The 18,995-nt window shown below is 37.1% G+C and overlaps 1 protein-coding gene across 4 annotated transcripts in view; it reads right to left on the reverse strand.

Annotated features, from left to right (window-relative positions):
- HIPK1 (homeodomain interacting protein kinase 1) overlaps positions 1 to 18,995 on the reverse strand; it is a 53,847-nt gene that overhangs the window by 11,056 nt on the left and 23,796 nt on the right. For 3 of the 4 annotated variants that reach the window (XM_027536060.1, XM_027536047.1, XM_027536069.1), the window contains exons 4-11: positions 12,109 to 12,228; positions 11,247 to 11,333; positions 10,123 to 10,307; positions 9,595 to 9,757; positions 8,578 to 8,803; positions 3,876 to 3,997; positions 2,797 to 2,931; positions 63 to 205 (exon numbers count right to left, since the gene is read on the reverse strand). In XM_027536060.1, the coding sequence (XP_027391861.1) occupies positions 63 to 205; positions 2,797 to 2,931; positions 3,876 to 3,997; positions 8,578 to 8,803; positions 9,595 to 9,757; positions 10,123 to 10,307; positions 11,247 to 11,333; positions 12,109 to 12,228 (1,181 nt within the window). The remainder of the gene's footprint in view (positions 1 to 62; positions 206 to 2,796; positions 2,932 to 3,875; positions 3,998 to 8,577; positions 8,804 to 9,594; positions 9,758 to 10,122; positions 10,308 to 11,246; positions 11,334 to 12,108; positions 12,229 to 18,995) is intronic. The other variant, XM_027536053.1, reaches the window with a different exon arrangement.

Below are 18,995 nucleotides of genomic sequence, written 5' to 3' on the forward strand. Positions count from 1 at the left end.
GAGCCCCTTCCCTAAGGGATCTGCCCTTGTAAATCTCCCAGAGAGGAACACAGGGCACTTGCCTCCAGTCTGTGAGCTGCTGGCCGCTGCCCATGGCCTCTGGGATCACTGCAGTGGGCTGGACAGAGTTGTGTAGAGCTACCCCAGGCAACTGTTGCCAAGTGGAAGGCAGGAGAATTTGTTGGGTTCCTCCAGGCCAAGCCTGCTGTAAGGAAACACACACAAAAAGATCCAGACTTGACTCATTCTTGGCTTTTTATTTTTGTTTTTTTTTTAGATGAAAGAAAAATTCATATCTTAAAAGAAGTTCCTTGTAGATTGTTAACTTGCAGAGATTAAAAAAGGAAGGTCAGAGGGGCTCAAGGTTACAAGTCTCATACACAGGGAAAAAGAATGCATTGCTTTCTCTTAGCCACCTCCATAACCTGACCACCAGGGTATTAAAGAAAGGCAGATCCCTGTGGTTAAGAGTTTCTACTGCACTGCAGAGTAAAGAGGTAAGCTCCTGTTAAATGCTGAAGTAATATTTTTGCAAAGGGTCTAAAAATGTCCCTAGAAAGAATTAAGACAACTCCCTTGAGATTAAAAATAAGAATTTAAAAATGTGAGTGCCAATCAGATAAAAGACATCAGGTCAATTCGACCCATAAAACAAAGAGAAGAATTGTTCCTTTTTAAAAGTGTAGTACTTGGAAAATGGAGCCAGATGTGGATGACCAAAGGCCAAAATCCTTTGGCAAACAAGCTTATGCCAGCAAGAGAAAACTAACATTATTTATAGTCATGTGATAGAATTTTTTAAAGGCAATAAAAAAATATTTAAGAAATAGATGGAGTGTACCATATTTTGTTTTTAGTAGTTTCCTAAAATATGCGTAATTTGTAAGAACATAACTTGACATAAAAACTAATCACTGAAACAAAATACATTATTTGTAGTTTTTAACAAGCCATGCCACTTGCAATAGATATCAACAAATATGTTTTCTGTACTTCTTATGAAAACTGTGGCATTTCCTTTAAAAAAAGGGAACAGATTTAAAGTCTGCTTTTTAAACCTGAATTCTACAGTACAATCACCTACAATGTCTGAGTACATATTGTTCTGTTTCTTGAATTTCAAACTGCAAGGCCATCAACACACTTGTTTTAAAAATATTTCTGCAAGTAACAGATCCACTTGTTACAAATACCGGTTCCAAACAAGAAGCCTTCAAATTAGAGAAACTGCAAACATGTCTGCTACCATAAGCAGAATTCAAAACAAAACAAAACAGAAAATAAGAGAAGTATGTTAAGTCACACCATGCGTCTTTCCATAAGCCAACACCTGCACAAGACAAAGCATGTAGTTTAATACAGAGCAAGAAGTAACATTTCAACGTGAGGCAGAAATCTGGCGTTCCAAGCGACGAACTGTTTTGACAGAAGAAGAGCAAAAATATGCAAAGCTTAGCAAATGACTAGTGCAAACTTAAGAGAAGCAGCAAAGGAGAAATGTCAACTACCATTCCCAACCTCAAAACTATAGGTGTGCAAGTTAAAACCAGTGGCTTGGATCACTCCAAGCTGGAAATTTATCTGACTCCCTTATACTCAGCATTTATGTTTATGATGGAATTATTTTGGCGGTGACAGACTTTTAAACTGGAAACCAAACAAACCCCAGCAACCAAAATATGTATTCTAAAAGTGTTTTCACTCACATGAGTCCTTGAGAAACAACAAAAGAAATTTAAAGCCACTTTGAAAGATGGGGAAGTATCAGGATTCAACAGTATCAAATAGGTTTTCAAATGCTTATCTGATTTTAATTTTTAAATAACAAATGCTGGACGTCAAATAAATAATTCTAACCACCCCCCAAAACCAAAACACATCCAAAAATCACTGTTAGTGTTCCAAATGTTGAAATATACCTCAAAGTTCTGTTTGTTTTCTAATTTCTAAGACCCATACTACTACATTTGATGCTGTATTTAATAATTTTTCTCCATGACTTTTGATAACAAAGATATTATTCTTAAAGTTTTTCAATCATATTTTCACCTTGTATAAAGACCTATTCGTAAAATCATTTATTTACCTATAAATGAGTTCACTTTTGATTTCAACCAACAAATGAAATATGATCTAAAAAGGCTCTAAAGGGAACATGTTTAAATGAAAGCTATAAGCTGCCAATGATCATGAGTGGCAAAGAGTTATCTTCATAGGTTCATGGAGGGAAAGTTAATACCAACTGGTGAATAAATTAAGAGAATCTTAAACATTTCTACATGCACAAAACGTTTAGAAGCTTGAAACAGTAGGTAAAGGAAGGAAGCTAACTTGCCAAAGAGTTCAAATTTTGGCCATCCAGGTACCTGTAGCAGAGCCAAACTAAAGGCCACCTCCTTCATTCTTAAGGTTCAGAAGATAAAAGATAGGGCAGAGAACAGATGGCAGTGCTGAAGCTCTTCTGAGGCTACACCAAGAGCTTTCATCACATTAGGCTGGCAAAGAAGAACCAAAGGATCTGACTCTTTCAGAGTCACACTGAACACCAGAGTCAAACAGTGAGTGCTTCAGCAAATGTCAGGGAGGAAAACAATGAGACATTAAAGATGTAGCAAGAACACAGCCACAAGATGGCACATGCTTCCATGCCCTCTGCAAAGACTAAGTTAAAAAAATCTTTTTTGAAAAATGAGAAAACCAGAAAAAAAACAGAACAAAAACAAACAGGAAAAAATTAAAAATAAGAAAGAAACCAAAGAAACTCCGTTAGTAACACAATCAAGTGAGGGGAATTACCAGTACAGCGGCAGTCTGTTCAACCAGCGCCGGCCGGCCGGCTGCGCAGCTCAGAGTAAAGGGCACCGCATACTGCGGTGTGATGGTGGCTACTTGAGGGTGAAGAGTTGCTACCATTAGTGGTGTACAGCTTCCCTGAAATGTAGATTAGGCAGGTGAGTGAAACAAACACCGAGGCAGGTTATCTGGATTCAGAAGGGTTTTCAATCCCCCCCCAAGTTACTACCAACAAAATGCAGTAGTTTCACATCACTTAAAATTCATGTACCAAACACAACTTTCCCCTCCAACTTCGCACAGCATTGGCCAACTAGGTCAAATGTCAATGGCCTAAAGCAAAAAAAATATATAGGAATCCTTCTTGGACCAGATTCAGAGGATCAGGAAACTGAGTTACTAAAAAACTCAGTTAACAGCATGTATTAAGACTTTCTCTTCCTCCTGCTCACAAAATGAGGGTTTTGGATTTCAGGATTTGCTATATGTCGTGGACCACAAACATTTACATACAGAATTTAAAATACAGTATCTGTTGTTTATAGGAATATTTCATGAGTTTCTTGATCACCTTAGTTGCATTTTGCATGGCAGGTATAAAGTTTTAAAACTTTCTACAGCCTAGTTAAACACAAGGAATGAAGGGATGTATTACTTGAAGAGATATCCTGATATGATCCAACCTCTCAACTATGATGAAATTCTCAAAGAGTAAAGGGGACACAGAGCAAAAGGGAAACTTTTTACTTTTAGAATTCAAGTGTTGTTACATGTTGTACTTTAAGAGCATCTAGATAAAAGATTAACTTCATCCTACAAAATTAAATTTACTCAGGGGACAATTTTTCAAAGTCTGGCTATTTAAGTCTCCAAGTCTAAGGAAGACAATGGCAGAGCTGCAATAGCATTAGGAATGAGTATATCATTCCATTATAGATGTTCCATTTTAAGTCCACTGAATATGACCAAGAAAGATCTTATGGTCAAAGCAGATTTCATTTTCTAGGACCAAATATCTGATTCTCAACAGTGCTTCAGAGAACTTCAGCACTACTGAGTGTCCAAGCTGCTCTGGCCCTTACCTGCGTGAGGACCCCTGACTGTATCTGCAGTGGCTGAGCAGCTGGTGCCTGGGGGACAATTGGCACTGCATTATCCATCCTCACAGGGAATCCAGAGTGTTTTGTTGTTGCTTGTAGTCCAGCTGTAAAAAGCAACATCACAGTTATATTGCTTTGCTAGGTGTGGGGGGTACTACCTGTTTGGGGGCTTTTTGGTTTTTAGCTTTTCAGTTCAAATAATCACCACCCAGGTTTTCGTTCTAGACACTTCAAACAAAGGAGTTTCACCAAAGTCTGAGAAGTTAAGTAAAGGGTGACTTGGTTCCCTTCAGGTTAGATCAATAGAAAGATGCTTGATAGGGGGAGGGCTACTTTCAGGAAATTCTAAAATTTTTTTTTATCCAACAAAGCTTAAAACATTACACTCATTCCACTCCCATTAACAGTAGAGGCAAAAATAAACAACTCTGCTTAGTAAGTTACATTCACCTTTTAATCCATTAAAGACAGAAAAACACTTGAGCATTTAAAAAAATATAATCTATTAAAAGCAAAGACTTCATAACTTTTGGTTAGATAAGGAACATTATAAAAAGCTCAATAATTTATTATCTCAGTCATCTTTTTGTTTAGAATATTTTAAGGGGATGTTTTTACTCAACTCCTCAAAAATATATTACCTAGGTCACAAATTAGTCATATATTTTATCCTTAACCAGTATGTGAACTGAAGGAATTATACCTAGGATAAAAGTATTTTAAAAGTAGACATTGTGGTTTACAGAAATACTTTTCACCACTTATTTTAGAAATCTGCTCTCATCACTAACAGCTTTCTAAGACTCTTTCGTAGTTAATGGAAAGCTAAGAAAATTAAGAACTTTTTGTTGCCTTTAAAACAATGACCGTATCTCATTACTGTTTTACTCATTATCCTCTGGGCACACATGCTGAAGAAATGTTTTCTACAAATCAGGAGTATCTCATTCTGGGGAAAAAGGAGGCTCAAGATCGTTCCACCTTTTGCTAAGACTTGAGAAAAGAACCTTCAAAGCTTTCTTTTAAACCTATCCTGTCAAAGCTTTCTATGTAGAGAATTTAAGTTTCTGTTATGTCTCTAATTCACTAAAGCTTGCATTTTTGTTAAAAGAGAGGATATAGCCATTTTAATTAGAATACTCTGTCAGTGACACTTTCTGGGCTATCACCAACTAGTTTCTCTGAAACTTACTATGGAGGTATCAAATGAGCACAACTCATACACTCTAATATGTTGCTTCTGGCAATTTTCCATTTCGTAGTTCAAGTAACTTAGTAACTAACTGTCATACAGGAAAACATAATCCAGAAATGTACAAAGTAAAAGAGACTAGTAAAATAAGAATTATAGAATACTCTAATAATAACTTTTAAAAAAGTGCTACTTACATAAAAATAAAAGGGAACAAATCCAGGTATCCAGATTTAAAAAAATACCAGTCATTCTTCCTAAGGCAATGCTATTTAATTAGAAAGCTGCTGCTGCTAAGTCACATCAGTCGTGTCCGACTCTGTGCGATCCCATAGACAGAAGCCCACCAGGCTCCTCTGTCCCTGGGATTCTCCAGGCAAAAACACTGGAGTGGGTTCCCATTTCCTTCTCCAGTGCATGAAAGTGAGAAGTGAAAGTGAAGTTGCTCAGTCGTGCCCGACTCTTAGCGGCCCCATGGACTGTAGCCTACCAGGCTCCTCCGTCCATGGGATTTTCCAGGCAAGAGAACTGGAGTGGGGTGCCATTGCCTTCTCCGAATTAGAAAGCTAGGTAACATCAAAATTCTTGTCTATATCCCCATGGCTTAGCTACATTATTATATTATTATAATAGCCTACAAATTGTTAGGAACTGAGGAGACAAAATTTAGAAAGAAATGTTCACTATAGAAGCTTATCTTTGTCTCCTAGGATGATGAAATAAAAGAGGACAAATTACAGAATAATAGTTGCCACTGAGCAAAATGTATATCTATTTTGGTCAAACAGAAAGCAGTATTTATATACCGACCCACAAATGTGACTCTAAGTATTAGATTGCTACAGTAATTTAGGCTAAGCCACAGCAGTCAAGATAGTTTAAAACTAGCTTTTCCAGGGAAGCCCCAAGTGGAAACAAAGAATTAACCAAAGGCAGCACTTTGGGAAGGCTCTCCCTGGGCCCTGAACTAAAAGTATTAAAGTTTTATTTTTGTTTTTGAACACAGCCCTTTAAATTAAAACAAAAACCATGAAAGTATGGAAAGAAGAGAAAAACTATCTAATGATGAGGGTCTACTCTCCTCTAAGTATAGGCATCTTATAAAACAGACGATGGTGAAACAGAAGACGGCAAACCTGTCCTAGAAGACTGTTGGGCAGAAACCAGCATATGGCTACGGCTGGCAAATCAACTGACAACTCTTTACCACTATTTGAGTTTAAATACTGAAAGGCAGTAAAGAATAACACCATATATAAACTATGGGCCTCACTGCCTGGGTTCAAACTGTGGTTCTACCACTAACCAGTCATAAAAAAACTGGGCAGATGAGGGAATCATGATCAATTTTTTCATCTACAAACTGGGGATAATGACATTACCCACTTCCAAAGGTTGGTTGTGAGGATGAATTAATACATGTAAAAGCACTTAGAACATTATCTGAGTAATACATATCAGTTTTCAACACTGTCATCACTTTATTCTAAAACTCCCTTTCCTCTGGAAATTTTAAAATTTGCTCTATCTAGCTCCTCAGGTTATTTAGGCTTCCTATATACGGAAACTCCAGTACTTTGGCTACCTCATGCGAAGAGTTGACTCATTAGAAAAGACTCTGATGCTGGGAGGGATTGGGGGCAAGAGGAGAAGGGGACGACAGAGGATGAGATGGCTGGATGGCATCACCGACTCAATGGACGCTGAGTCTCAGTGAACTCTGGGAGTTGGTGATGGACAGGGAGGCCTGGCGTGCTGTGATTCATGGGGTCGCAAAGAGTCGGACACGACTGAGCTACTGATCTGATCTGATATACGAAAAAATTTTCTAAAGCTATACTTACCTAATTATACCAAAACCAGTTAAACCACTTTTCCCTTCTACCTCTTCTGTTTACATTTTTCTTTGTTAAAAGAACTAAAAGTTCTTCTGCCTCATCTCTTAAATCATCTGAGAAGCAGCAGAAAACTTCAGAGTCCCACATCTGAAAATTGTTACAATGAAACTCACTTTGGAAAAGGTGATGGGGAAGGAGATGGCTATTTGCTAATTAGAAGAATCACTCAACATATGATAACCCAAAGTACAGAATTTACTATGAAGCACACGCAAAAAATAATTAGGTAAATTAGGCTAAATTTGCATTTACGGATTTTGAATCTGCTCCTCCGCTCTCCCTGTGGTTTCTCCCTGGTTTACATCGCTATCGCTCTCCTGTCCTCCCGGTAATCTCTCAGTCTCCCCTAGCCCCTCTTTGCCTTCTGCTTGCTCCGACTCTGTCAGAAACCAAACAAACAAGAGAGTCACAGTCAATAAGTAACTGAAGTAAAAAGATAAAAATGCTAACTGCTTCTATGTGAATTTCTATGAGTAGCCTGAATCCAGGTTTATTCCCAGAGGACACTGACACTGACTTTCTAATGGGAAAGTCAAGATGTTGTCAGAATATATCCTTAAAATAATTTAACTTTTTAAATTATTTTTTAAATGGTTCATGAGATCAATGAACACTGAACAACAATGAGAAAATGAGCAAGGATGGAAATGTGAAAATCAAAATCTTATTGTAACACATCGGTGAGAGCTCCCTTCTTCAGCTACTCTGTTCCTGTTGATAGGCGTTTGTAGGAACAACATAATTTATAAGCTGAAGCAGATAATCTTAATAATGCCTTCCTCACACAAATACCTCAGCTTGTAGAATTTTTCAGTTCAATAATGATCTTTATTTCTGAATATAACTTAAGAGATTCCTATATTTTTAAACATGAGTTTTACATTTTTGAATGAAATTACTTTTTCATTTGGAATACTAATTTTATTTTATAATGGAATGATAGAGGAAATATGATTCAGTATACAGCAGTTCTGTTTCAAACAACTTTTTTCAAGATGTATATACTCTGCACATTGAGAAATACATGTTTATGCCAGATACAGGACATTGGTACAAGGTCTCAATGTACAAGAAAACTAGTATTGGGCAATTCAAATATGCTATGCTATGCTAAGTCACTTCAGTCGTGTCCGACTCTGTGTGACCCCATAGACAACAGCCCACCAGGCTCCACTGTCCCTGGGATTCTCCAGGCAAGAACACTGGAGTGGGTTGCCATTTCCTTCTCCAATGCATGAAAGTGAAAAGTGAAAGTGAAGTCGCTCAGTCGTGTCCGACTCTTAGCGACCCCATGGACTGCAGCCTACTAGGCTCCTCTGTCCATGGGATTTTCCAGGCAAGAGTACTGGAGTGGGGTGCCATTGCCTTCTATGCAATTCAAATAAGTAAACAGTAATTGAACTCCTACGTGTCAGAGAGTATCATAATTAGACAAGTAACCAGTGTAAAAAAGGTCAGCCTTCTTCAGTTATCTTCGTATCAGAGACTGAGTTTAAATCTATCAAAGATCAAAACTAAGCAAAGAGATACCTAATGAGGAGCTGCCTAAAGCAGGTAGGTCTGATACAGATAATACAAGAGTTTCCCCACTTACTTTGAAAAGCAGGTGGACATACTATAAATGTTTGCTGGAATGGATCTGTCTGAGTGCAAATCTGGGTAGTTCCAGGCTGCAAGGAAACACCTTGCTGGGCGACACCAGGAACGGGTGCTGCAGATGATGGGTACAAAGCTGACTGGTAGTTTAGCAGGGAGACGTCGGAATTAGCCAGAGAAAGAGTAGCAGCTGCTGCAGTAGAACTGGAAGCTAGAACACTGGCCTAAAAATAAAAGGATTACAACCCGTATAAACATTTTCACATACACAGAATCTATCCAGAAAATTAGGAACAAAGTTTTAAAATGTAATGCTAATGTCTTTGAAATAACTCTCTCTGCTTAAGAAATTCTTCCTATCTCTAAACTTAAGGTCAATTATAAAGTTGGAAAATAAAAAAACCAAGAATAAAAAACAGTTCTGCTCTAGTTGAAGCTATATAAATAAACCCCTACCTTTTCCTTCTTTGTAAAAAGCTACTGGATATGAGATCCCACAGAATTTCATATGCTCTTCCATTTAAAAGGCAGAACTAGCTAAGAAATTAGGAAACCTAATGTCTTTAGAAACAAACTTAATTGTAAATATCACTGTTTGGCAAACAAATGCAAAACCACTCTTAATTAATGGAATTCACAGAAACAAAGAGATCAGTGGTTGGTGGGCAGGACAAGATTCCAGTTTATCAGATAAGTAAATTCTGAGGACCTAATATACAGCATTAAAAAAAAAATTACTGAAAACATCTTTTTATACATGTAATGAGAACTATCTAACAAAGAGAGAGTCATTTGGCTGAAGTCAGTACATGAACAGCAATAATAACTAAAGAAGCCAGGTTCCACTTATTTGACTATGCTAAGACTGTTAGCACATGACCAGTAGGTACTATCAGTCTGAAACTTCTTATGAAGCAACCATCAAAGCAAAGACTGGTTTCTTTACCTCACCCTGTACTCTTACTAGGTTTTATCCCACTTAGGTTCTGAGTTTCCAAAATCATTTACTGAATACCTGATTGTGCACTGTATTGAGTTGGTTGCTGAAGCTCATAGTTAGATTTGTGCTTGTATTTGGGGCAACATGTGTGGTGAAGGGACTCTTGATCTGACTCACTGTATCATACATGTGGACCCTCCGTTTGCAGATCTCCATGTTCTGGAAACAAGACTTAACACTGAAAAAGAGATTAAAAAGTCAATGAAATAAAATCTCTGATTTAAGAAGGCAGCAAATAACTCAAGATAAATACGATCAATGTTTTTCCCTCCTGAGTACTTTCAGAGAAAATGAACCAAGGATCTTTCAGAGAAAATGAATCAAGCATTTTTATAACCATAAAGAGGAAAAACACACATCTAATTTTTAATCTCATGACTTTTCAATGAGAAGAAAAACCATCATTGAGCCAAATATGCAAGTACCAAAGCCACTGCTCATGTGACACTTCCATTTAGCTGTAAGATAAACAGAGAACCTGTTGAGTGTAAATCAACAGAGAACTACATCATGACAAAATGCCCCAGACCACACTATACTCACTGATTGCTATGTGGAAAATCCAGAAGGTGAGTCATTGTCACAAACTGGTGGTTAAGAGTTTTCAGAGGAGTAATTCTCTTATCTGCATCAATTGTTAGCATTTTTTTTAACAGATCAATGTATTCTCTTCGATCCGCCTTCTCTGCCAACATATCTGTTCCCTCTAAGTCTGTAGACATGTTCACCTTCCAAGGAAAATTTAGAAATACTACAGTTCATCACTTAACCTTTAACGCTGACATTTAACATCTGTGTTGTGTATATATATTTATACATATATAATATTAATATGTATGCTTTGTGTGTGTGTGTGTGTGTGTGTGTGTGTGTGTGTGTGTGTGAGTCGCTCAGTCGTGTCTGACTCTTTGTGACCCCACGGACTATAGCCCACCAGGCTTCTCTGTCCATGGAATTCTCCAGGCAAGAATACTGGAGTGGATTGCCATTCCCTTCTCCAGAGGAACTTCTGGGAATCAAACCCTGGTTTCCTGCATGGCAGGCAGATTCTTTACCAATGTATGCTTTATATATAAATACAAATATATGTATATAGATAGATAGATAGACCTTAAGAGAAACACCTGATGAAATTTTTTCACAATGGAAGCTCTTATACTAAAACATTCAATTTGGTACAGTTCATTGGTAGAACAAAGATGAATAAGCTCTTTTCATTCAAAATCTGTATAAAAGAGATTAAACAAAAATGACTGTTATTACTTAAATACAAGTTTCTATTGCTGAAAAGATAAAATGAGACAGTATGTGATTAAACAGAGTTTGGAATAAAAGCCCTAAATAAATGCAGTTTTTATGCAGGAGCTATTTATTCAGTAGAGAAAATGGACAAGAAAGAAACCTTCATAAATAATATTTCAAAATACTGACATGAATCAAGACTAGTTAAGCAAAAGCAAAGGAGAAATAATTCTAAAAATATCCTTTGCTAGGATTCAATCATTCTTTTAATATATGGCAGAATATTAATGTGTTTATGTTAAAAATGAAAAAAAAACCCACTAGATGATGATAAACTGAATCTATCTTTAATATAACTAATGGAAGTGTATCTCTGACTAAGGAGATACACAAATGTCTGACTTTCTGAAACATTCCATACTCACCTGAGCCATATCATCTAAACAATTAAAAATGTACTTTCGAGCTTCTTTTGACTTGATCCCAGTTTCCAATTCATGTTCTTCAGGTGTCTACAAAATACAGTTTTTAAAAAATTCCATCCGTATGATATTTCCACACTTTATTCTAAATTAAAGCCAGATTACAAAGAAACAAGTATCATCATCTTCCCAACCAGAGGTCACAAACATGAAAGTAATTTACAACCAGGAAGTCTTCCAGTAGAGATGGGACCTTGATACCTGGCCTCCCTTTCAACAGTGATAAAATAAATGTGCAACCAATGATGTAGCACAGTTCCTGAAGAATGTCGGTTAAGAACAGACACAGCCATTTTTTTCTAAACATTACTTTCAAATGAAACAATATTTCAAATGCTAACTATTTAAAAGATTCAGAGACACAGAGTACTACTGGATTAATTAAATTACTCACATTTCAATGTTTTCAAGAAAATAGGTAAGGTCTTAATATGGGCAGTTATAAAATTATGCTGTTGTATCATATTTATTGAGAATTCACTAAAAAAAAAACCCCACTACTAAATTACTCTAGTTCTTCCTATCACTCAATGATAAGTAAGCACTACTCTCCATACCCTCTTCTTAGCTGCTGATTCAAATATATAAAATAATCTCAGCCAACTGTACTGGAATTTAACGTTTTTTTTTTAAACTGAGGATAAGGCATATGGATACAATGAAATAATTTCTTGAAGTATTTCCTCCTGCAAATATACATTCTCACTGCCCACCCTCCTTCACCTCAATTTAATAACTAAACTTTGAATTCAAATTGAGATTAAGGAGTACAGGAATGAGTAGTATAGAACAATAAAAGTCAGACCTTAAGTCTCCATAGCGGGTACCCCAGATTAGGATCTCTGTTGAAAAACCTAGTAGTTTTTGTCCCGGCACTGAGAAGATATTCAGCTGGCAGGCCTTGTGTTTGTGAGATGTAACGAATCTGAAATGTCAAAATCATCAAAACATTGATTTGGAGTGAAAAGGGAAATTATTAAAAACTTTCACACTAAAATATTATTAGCTCTAGTCAAAAAAAAAAAAAAAGATAGGTATCACAAAGAAATTAACTATTTGATCAATACAAAGGAAATTTATCTGTAAATACATGTATTATTCCCAAGTATTTATTCAGTAACTTTCTTGCCACTACACCTGTTATTTACAAGGAAAACTCAGTTTTGAAAATTTTCTGTGTGACCCTTTTTGGTTTCCTGTAGACTTCTGATACAGAGCTCAAAAAAAGATATTTCTAGGACAGAACAGAAAGTTTTCAACAAACTATTTCATGGATTACCAAGGCTATGTTTGTTGATACATTATCAGATTCAAAAGATCAGGAAAAAATTTCTATAAGCCTCTTTCTTCCTTAGCTACCTCTAGCTCTAACTCTAGCTCCAGTCAATAGTCCCTAGTCAAATGTCCCTACACCGCCACAGAGTTTCTCTCTCATACCACAAAACTAAGCACTTAATTCAGTTTCTCTATTCCCACATCAATAAAGGGCAGGTACTATGCTCATTCATTCACTATTTATTGAACAACTACTTTGAACTAGGCTAGCAGTTCTCAAAGTGTGGTCTGGGGAACACTGAGGGGTCCCCAATATCTATTTAGGAGTCTATGAAATAGAAACTATTTTCATAATAGTACTAAGAAGTTATTTGTCTTTTTCATTTCTTTCTCACGGGTATACAGTAGAGAGTTCCAGAAGTGATGTGTGATGATGTCATTGCTCCAATGGCTAATGAGACATGTGCTTGTATATTCTTGTGCTTTAAAAGTTTCCCAGTTTTATTGTCCACACCTGTCTTTACTTTCACAATTCTCTCTATCCCACAAGGCAATTTGCTCCTTTCCCATGCGGCTCAGCTGGTAAAGAATCTACCTGCAATGTGGGAGATCTGGGTTCGATCCCTAGGTTGGGAGGATCCCCTGGAGAAGGGAAAGGCTACCCACTCCAGTATTCTGACCTGGAGAACTCCACGAACTATATATAGTCCATGGGGTTACAAAGAGTCGGACATGACTGAGTGACTTTCACTTAACCAAATGAAAGGAAAATAATAGGTTTTTTTTTTTTACATTCCCCCCACCCCTCAGATATGCAGATGACACCACCCTTACGGCAGAAAGTGAAGAAGAACTAAAGAGCCTTTTGATGAAAGTCAAAGAGGAGAGTGAAAAAGTTGGCTTAAAGCTCAATATTCAGAAAACTAAGATGGCATCCAGTCCCATCACTTCATGGCAAATAGATGGAGAAACAGTGGAAACAGCGGAAGACTTTATTTTTCTGGGCTCCAAAATCACTGCAGATGGTGACTGCAGCCATGAAATTAAGATGCTTACTTCTTGGAAGGAAAGTTATGACCAACCTAGACAGCACATTAAAAAGCAGAGACATTACTTTGCCAACAAAGATCGATCTAGTCAAGGCTATGGTTTTTCCAGTAGTCATGTATGGATGTGAGAGTTGGACTATAAAGAAAGCTGAGCACAGAAGAATTGATGCTTTTGAACTGTGGTGTTGGAGAAGACTCTTGAGAGTCCCTTGGACTGCGAGGAGTTCCTACCAGTCCATCCTAAAGGAGATCAGTCCTGGGTGTTCATTGGAAGGACTGATGTTGAAGCTGAAACTCCAATACTTTGGCCACCTGAGGCGAAGAGCTGACTCATTGGAAAAGACCCTGATGCTGGGAAAGATTGAGGGCAGGAGAAGACAGAGGATGAGATGGTTGGATGGCATCACCAACTCAATGGACACGGGTTTGGGTGGACTCTGGTAGTTGGTGATGGACAGGGAGGCCCGGCGTGCTGCAGTTCATGGGGTTGCAAAGAGTTGGACACAACTGAGTGACTGAACTGAACTGAACAGAACACCTCCAAGAGCTTCCCGTTTGGTGCTACAGGTAAAGAATCCATCTGCCAATACAGGAGACACAAGAAACAAGGGTTCGATCCTGGGTCAAGAAGATTCCCTGAAGTATGAAAATGGCAACCCACTCCATTCTTCTTCCCTGGATAATCTCAAGGACACAGGAGCCTGGTGGGATACAGTCCATAGGGCAGAAAAGAGACAACTGAGTGACTGAGCACACATACTCCATATGAGAATGGCTATATTTAATGATAAAATTAGAAACTTGTAAGCAAGGATATCTTACTTCTTCTCATCTCTCCTCCCCAAAAACTTCAGTTTTAATTATTAATGCAATGTATATTTATAGACATAAGCTATATAAACGGAGCTGTTTGGGGGTCCTCAACAATTTTTTAAGAGTATAAAGCAGAGGTCAATCTACAGGGCAAACCTGGCCTGCTAGCTATCACAAGACAATTTTAGACAGGAGGATATTACCCTGAGTCTGTGGGACATACCTAACTGGAAGCCGAAATAAAGCATTAGCAAAATAGAAAAAAAAATTTTTAATTGTGAATAGGAACACTTTAAATGTTAACTTCTTTTGCATACACAAAGGGTGAAATATTATGTAACATCCAGGGTAAAATCTGTACAATTAAATACTATGCAGACATTTTGAATGACAGAAGTATATTTATTGACATTGTAAGAAAGATATTTCATAACATCCTAAATGAAAAAGCAGATTACAAATTAAATATAACCTCACTTAAATTACACTTCCCTGATTCTAAGAGGCATGTTTTTTCACAGTAACATCTTTGCAATTAGGATATGTGTTAACAACTGATAGCCATGATAAATCATGGTTTAATTGAAAGCATCCTTTCTTAGAGGTACAGCAAAGTAGTGCGTCTCTCAACCAATGGTGTCTTAGATTTGATAAACACAGTGTGTATGTGCCCCTATATCCGTTTATATTTGAAACATAACTATATGCAGTGCATATTCCCTCATTCATTCTTTCAGTAAGTACTTACTGAGCCAGACAATGATTTTCAAAATAAACATGGCTTCTGCCCTCATAGACCCTGCAGTCAAGTGAAGGAAACAGACACTGATGTATAATTCAAACTGAACAGGTATCTTGAAGAAAATAAATAGGCTTCTACAAAAGGAACCTGCCCAAGATGGAGGCTTGGTGAGGATAAGGTCCTTGAGGAAGTGACACTTTAGCTAATAAATGAGCAGGGACTGACTAAATGAAATAAATGAGTGGTGGAGAAGCTTTCCTAACTAAGAGAACAGTATGCATGAGGGCCTGTGCTAGAAGGAAACACTCTTAACCAGTGCTGAAATAATTGCAGTGGGTCTAGAGCAAGAAAAGCAAGAAGTGGTGTGAGAGCAAATCCAGAAAGGGAAAGAAGAAGGGGAGGAACAACCCACGGAGGGGCTCAGAGGCCATATTAAGAATTTAGTCCTTTATTCTAAGTGACAGGAAACCACTAAAAGAGCAGAGGAGTGGGATCATCAAATTGGTGTTCTGAAAAAAATCACTCTGGACAAAAGACTGGAGGGAGGCCAGAGGAGATAAAGGGAGGTTGTCTAGTAGCCCATGTACGTGATGGAGACAGACTGGACTAGGGTAATAGCAGAAGGAAAAACCTGACTATACTCAAGAGGCATTAGGACACAGATGGTCAGGCGATGCATGTGTGTGCACATGCACACATACACTGCGAAACTACGCTTTCCTTCATAGAATTTATCTCAACTGTCCTATTTAATTATTTGTATAATTATCAACGTCTATTTCCCATCACCAATATATAGGCTCCACGAGGGCAAGGATAATGTTTTATTCAGTGCTGTGCCCCACCTAATCAGAGCACCTGTGATACAAAGTAGGTACTCAATAAATGTATAAAGAAAATTAACAATTAAATGTGTAAATAAATATAAAATATACCAAAATGTAACAGGTTACCTTGGAGGGGTAGAACTACTAAAGCATGAAATTTTTGTCTCTTGGCTCACTGCATCTTTTCTAATTTTTCTACAATGATGCACTTACAAAATTAAAAAATTTTAATACCTGTTAAAGTAGAATGGGAACTATCATACAGATACTGCTTTTCACATAGCTTAAAATAAAGCAACAAGAGCCCCACCTTTATGTAAACAGAAAGTGTTACTGTCATTTGTTATTTTAAACAACTGAAATGTTTCCAACAAAGTTGATGCTATTAACTAATATCTGGAAAGGGTACACACATTTGACTTTAAGACTCACAAACATTTGCTGTAAAATCTCAACTTTAGCATTTCCAAAAACGCCACAGCTGATATCATACTTAACAATGAAAGACTGCTTTCCCCTTAAAATCAGGAACAAGACAAGAAAACCGACTCTTGCTATTTCTATTCAACACTGTACTAGTGTGGTTCAGTGCAAAGCAGCCAGGCAAGGGGAAGAAAGGAATCCAGATTGGAAAGGAAAATGGAAAATTTATTTGTAGATGACACGATCTTCTAGTTAGAAAATTGTAAGGAATTCATCACAAAAACTATCAGAATTAGAGTCATTAGAAAAAGAGTTCAAGAAGGGTGCAGAATACAAGAGTACAAAATTCACTGCATTTCTATACACAACCACTGAACAACTGAAAATAAAATTAATAATTCTATTCACCATAGCATCAAAAAAAGAATACTTAGAAATAAATTTAACAAAAGAAGTAAAAAAACTTGAACTCTGAAAATTACAGAACACTGCTAAAGAAAACCTAAATAAACCTGATCATGTTTATGGATCAGAAGCCAGTATTGTTAAGATGGTGATACTTCCAAAAGTCATTTTCCGATTCAAGCGATCCCTAAAAAAAATAAATAAATAACTTTCTTGGGACAAAACAGAAAAACCCACTCTAAAATTCATATTGAATTTCAAGGGACCCTGAATAGCCAGACCAATCTTAAAAAGAATAGTTAGAGGATTCACTCATAGCTCAGTCAGTAAAGAATCTGCCTGCAATGTAGGATACCCGGGTTCAATTCCTGGGTTGTGAAGATCCCCTGGAAAAGGAAATGGCAACCCACTCCGGTATTCTTGCCTGGAAAATCCCATGGACAGAGGAGCCTGGCAGGCTACAGACTACGGGATCTCAAGAGTTGGACACCACTTAGCGACTAAATCACCACCACCTGAGGACTCACAATTACTGTTTTAAAAACTGACTGCCACAAGACAGAGAAAGACAAATACAAATGATGTCACTTACACGCGGAATCTAAAATATGACACATATGAGCTTATTTACAAAGCAGAAATAGACTCAGTGACATAGAAAACAAACTTATGGCTACCAAAGGGGGAAAAGGGATGAGAGGGATGAATTAGGAGTTTGGGATTAACAGATATCCCGTACAGGGAACTATATCTATTATCTTGCAATAACCTATAATAGAAAAGAGTGTGGAAAAAAAAGTACACACACACACAGGAATTACTCTGCTGTACACTTGAAACTAACACAACATTGTAAATCAACTATACTTCAATTTAAAAAAAAAAGAAAGCTGACTACCAAACTATAGTAATCAAAATGGTATGGTACTGGCATAAGGACAGATACAGGATATAGGTCAATGGAAAAGAACCAACAATTCAGAAATAAATCATTACATTTATTTATGGTCAACTGATTTTTGACAAGAATGCCCAGACAATTCTTGGGGAAAGACATCTTTTAGAAAACAGTATTAAAAAAAAAAAAAAGAAAGAAAGAAAACAGTATTGAGATAACAGAAAACCCACATGCAAATAACTGAAACTGGATACTTTCCTCGCCCAATATTCAAAACTTGAAATGACTCGAAAACCTAAATGTACGAGCTAAAACCATAAAACTATTTGAAGAAAACATAGGAAAAAAGCTTAATTTGATTTGCCAATGATTTATTAGATATGATACCACAAGTATAAGCAATAAAAGGAAAACTACATCAAAATTTAAAACTTTTGGGTAAACACTATCAACTGAGTGAAAAGACAACCACATGGAATAGTAGAGTATTTAGAAATCATTTATTTGATAAGGGATTAATAATAAGAATACAGAAAGAACTCCTGTAGCTCAATAACAACAAAAATCCAAAAATGGGCAGTGGATTTGAACAGGCTTCTCCAAAGAAGATATACAGATGCCCAATAAGCACATAAAACAATGCTCATCACCACTAATCATTTAGAGAAATACAAATCAAAACCCCAAAGAGATATCACAACATATCCATAAGAATGGCTATTATTTTTTTAAAAAAAGAAAGAAAATAACCAGCCTTGACAATGATGAAGGATGGGGAAACTGGAACATTGCTGGTAGGAATGTAAAATGGTGTAACCACTGTGGAAAGAAGTTTGTTGGTTCCTCAAAAACTTAAACACAGAATTACCATATGATCCAGCAATTCTACTGGGTTGGCCAAAAAGTTCTGTAAGATGTTACAGAAAAACTTGAATGAACTTGTTAGCCAACTCAATACTTTTAGCTTTACACCCAGAAAAAGTCAAAGTGTTAGTCACTCAGTTGTGTCCAACTCTTTGCAACCCCATGGACTGCAGCCCACCAGGCTCCTCTGTCCATGGAATTCTTCAGGCAAGAGTACTGGAGTGTGTTGCCATTCCCTTCTCCAGGGATTGAACCTGGGTCTTCTGCATTATAGACAGATTCTTTATTGCTGAGCCACCAGGGAACCCCTTTAATACCCAAAGGAATTGAAAACAGGGACTTAAACATTTGTTTAAGGCAGGAAGAGAAGGGGATGACAGAGGATAAGATGGTTGG

The sequence above is a fragment of the Bos indicus x Bos taurus genome, chromosome 3 (genome assembly GCF_003369695.1).
Source record: "Bos indicus x Bos taurus breed Angus x Brahman F1 hybrid chromosome 3, Bos_hybrid_MaternalHap_v2.0, whole genome shotgun sequence".
NCBI lineage: Eukaryota > Metazoa > Chordata > Mammalia > Artiodactyla > Bovidae > Bos > Bos indicus x Bos taurus.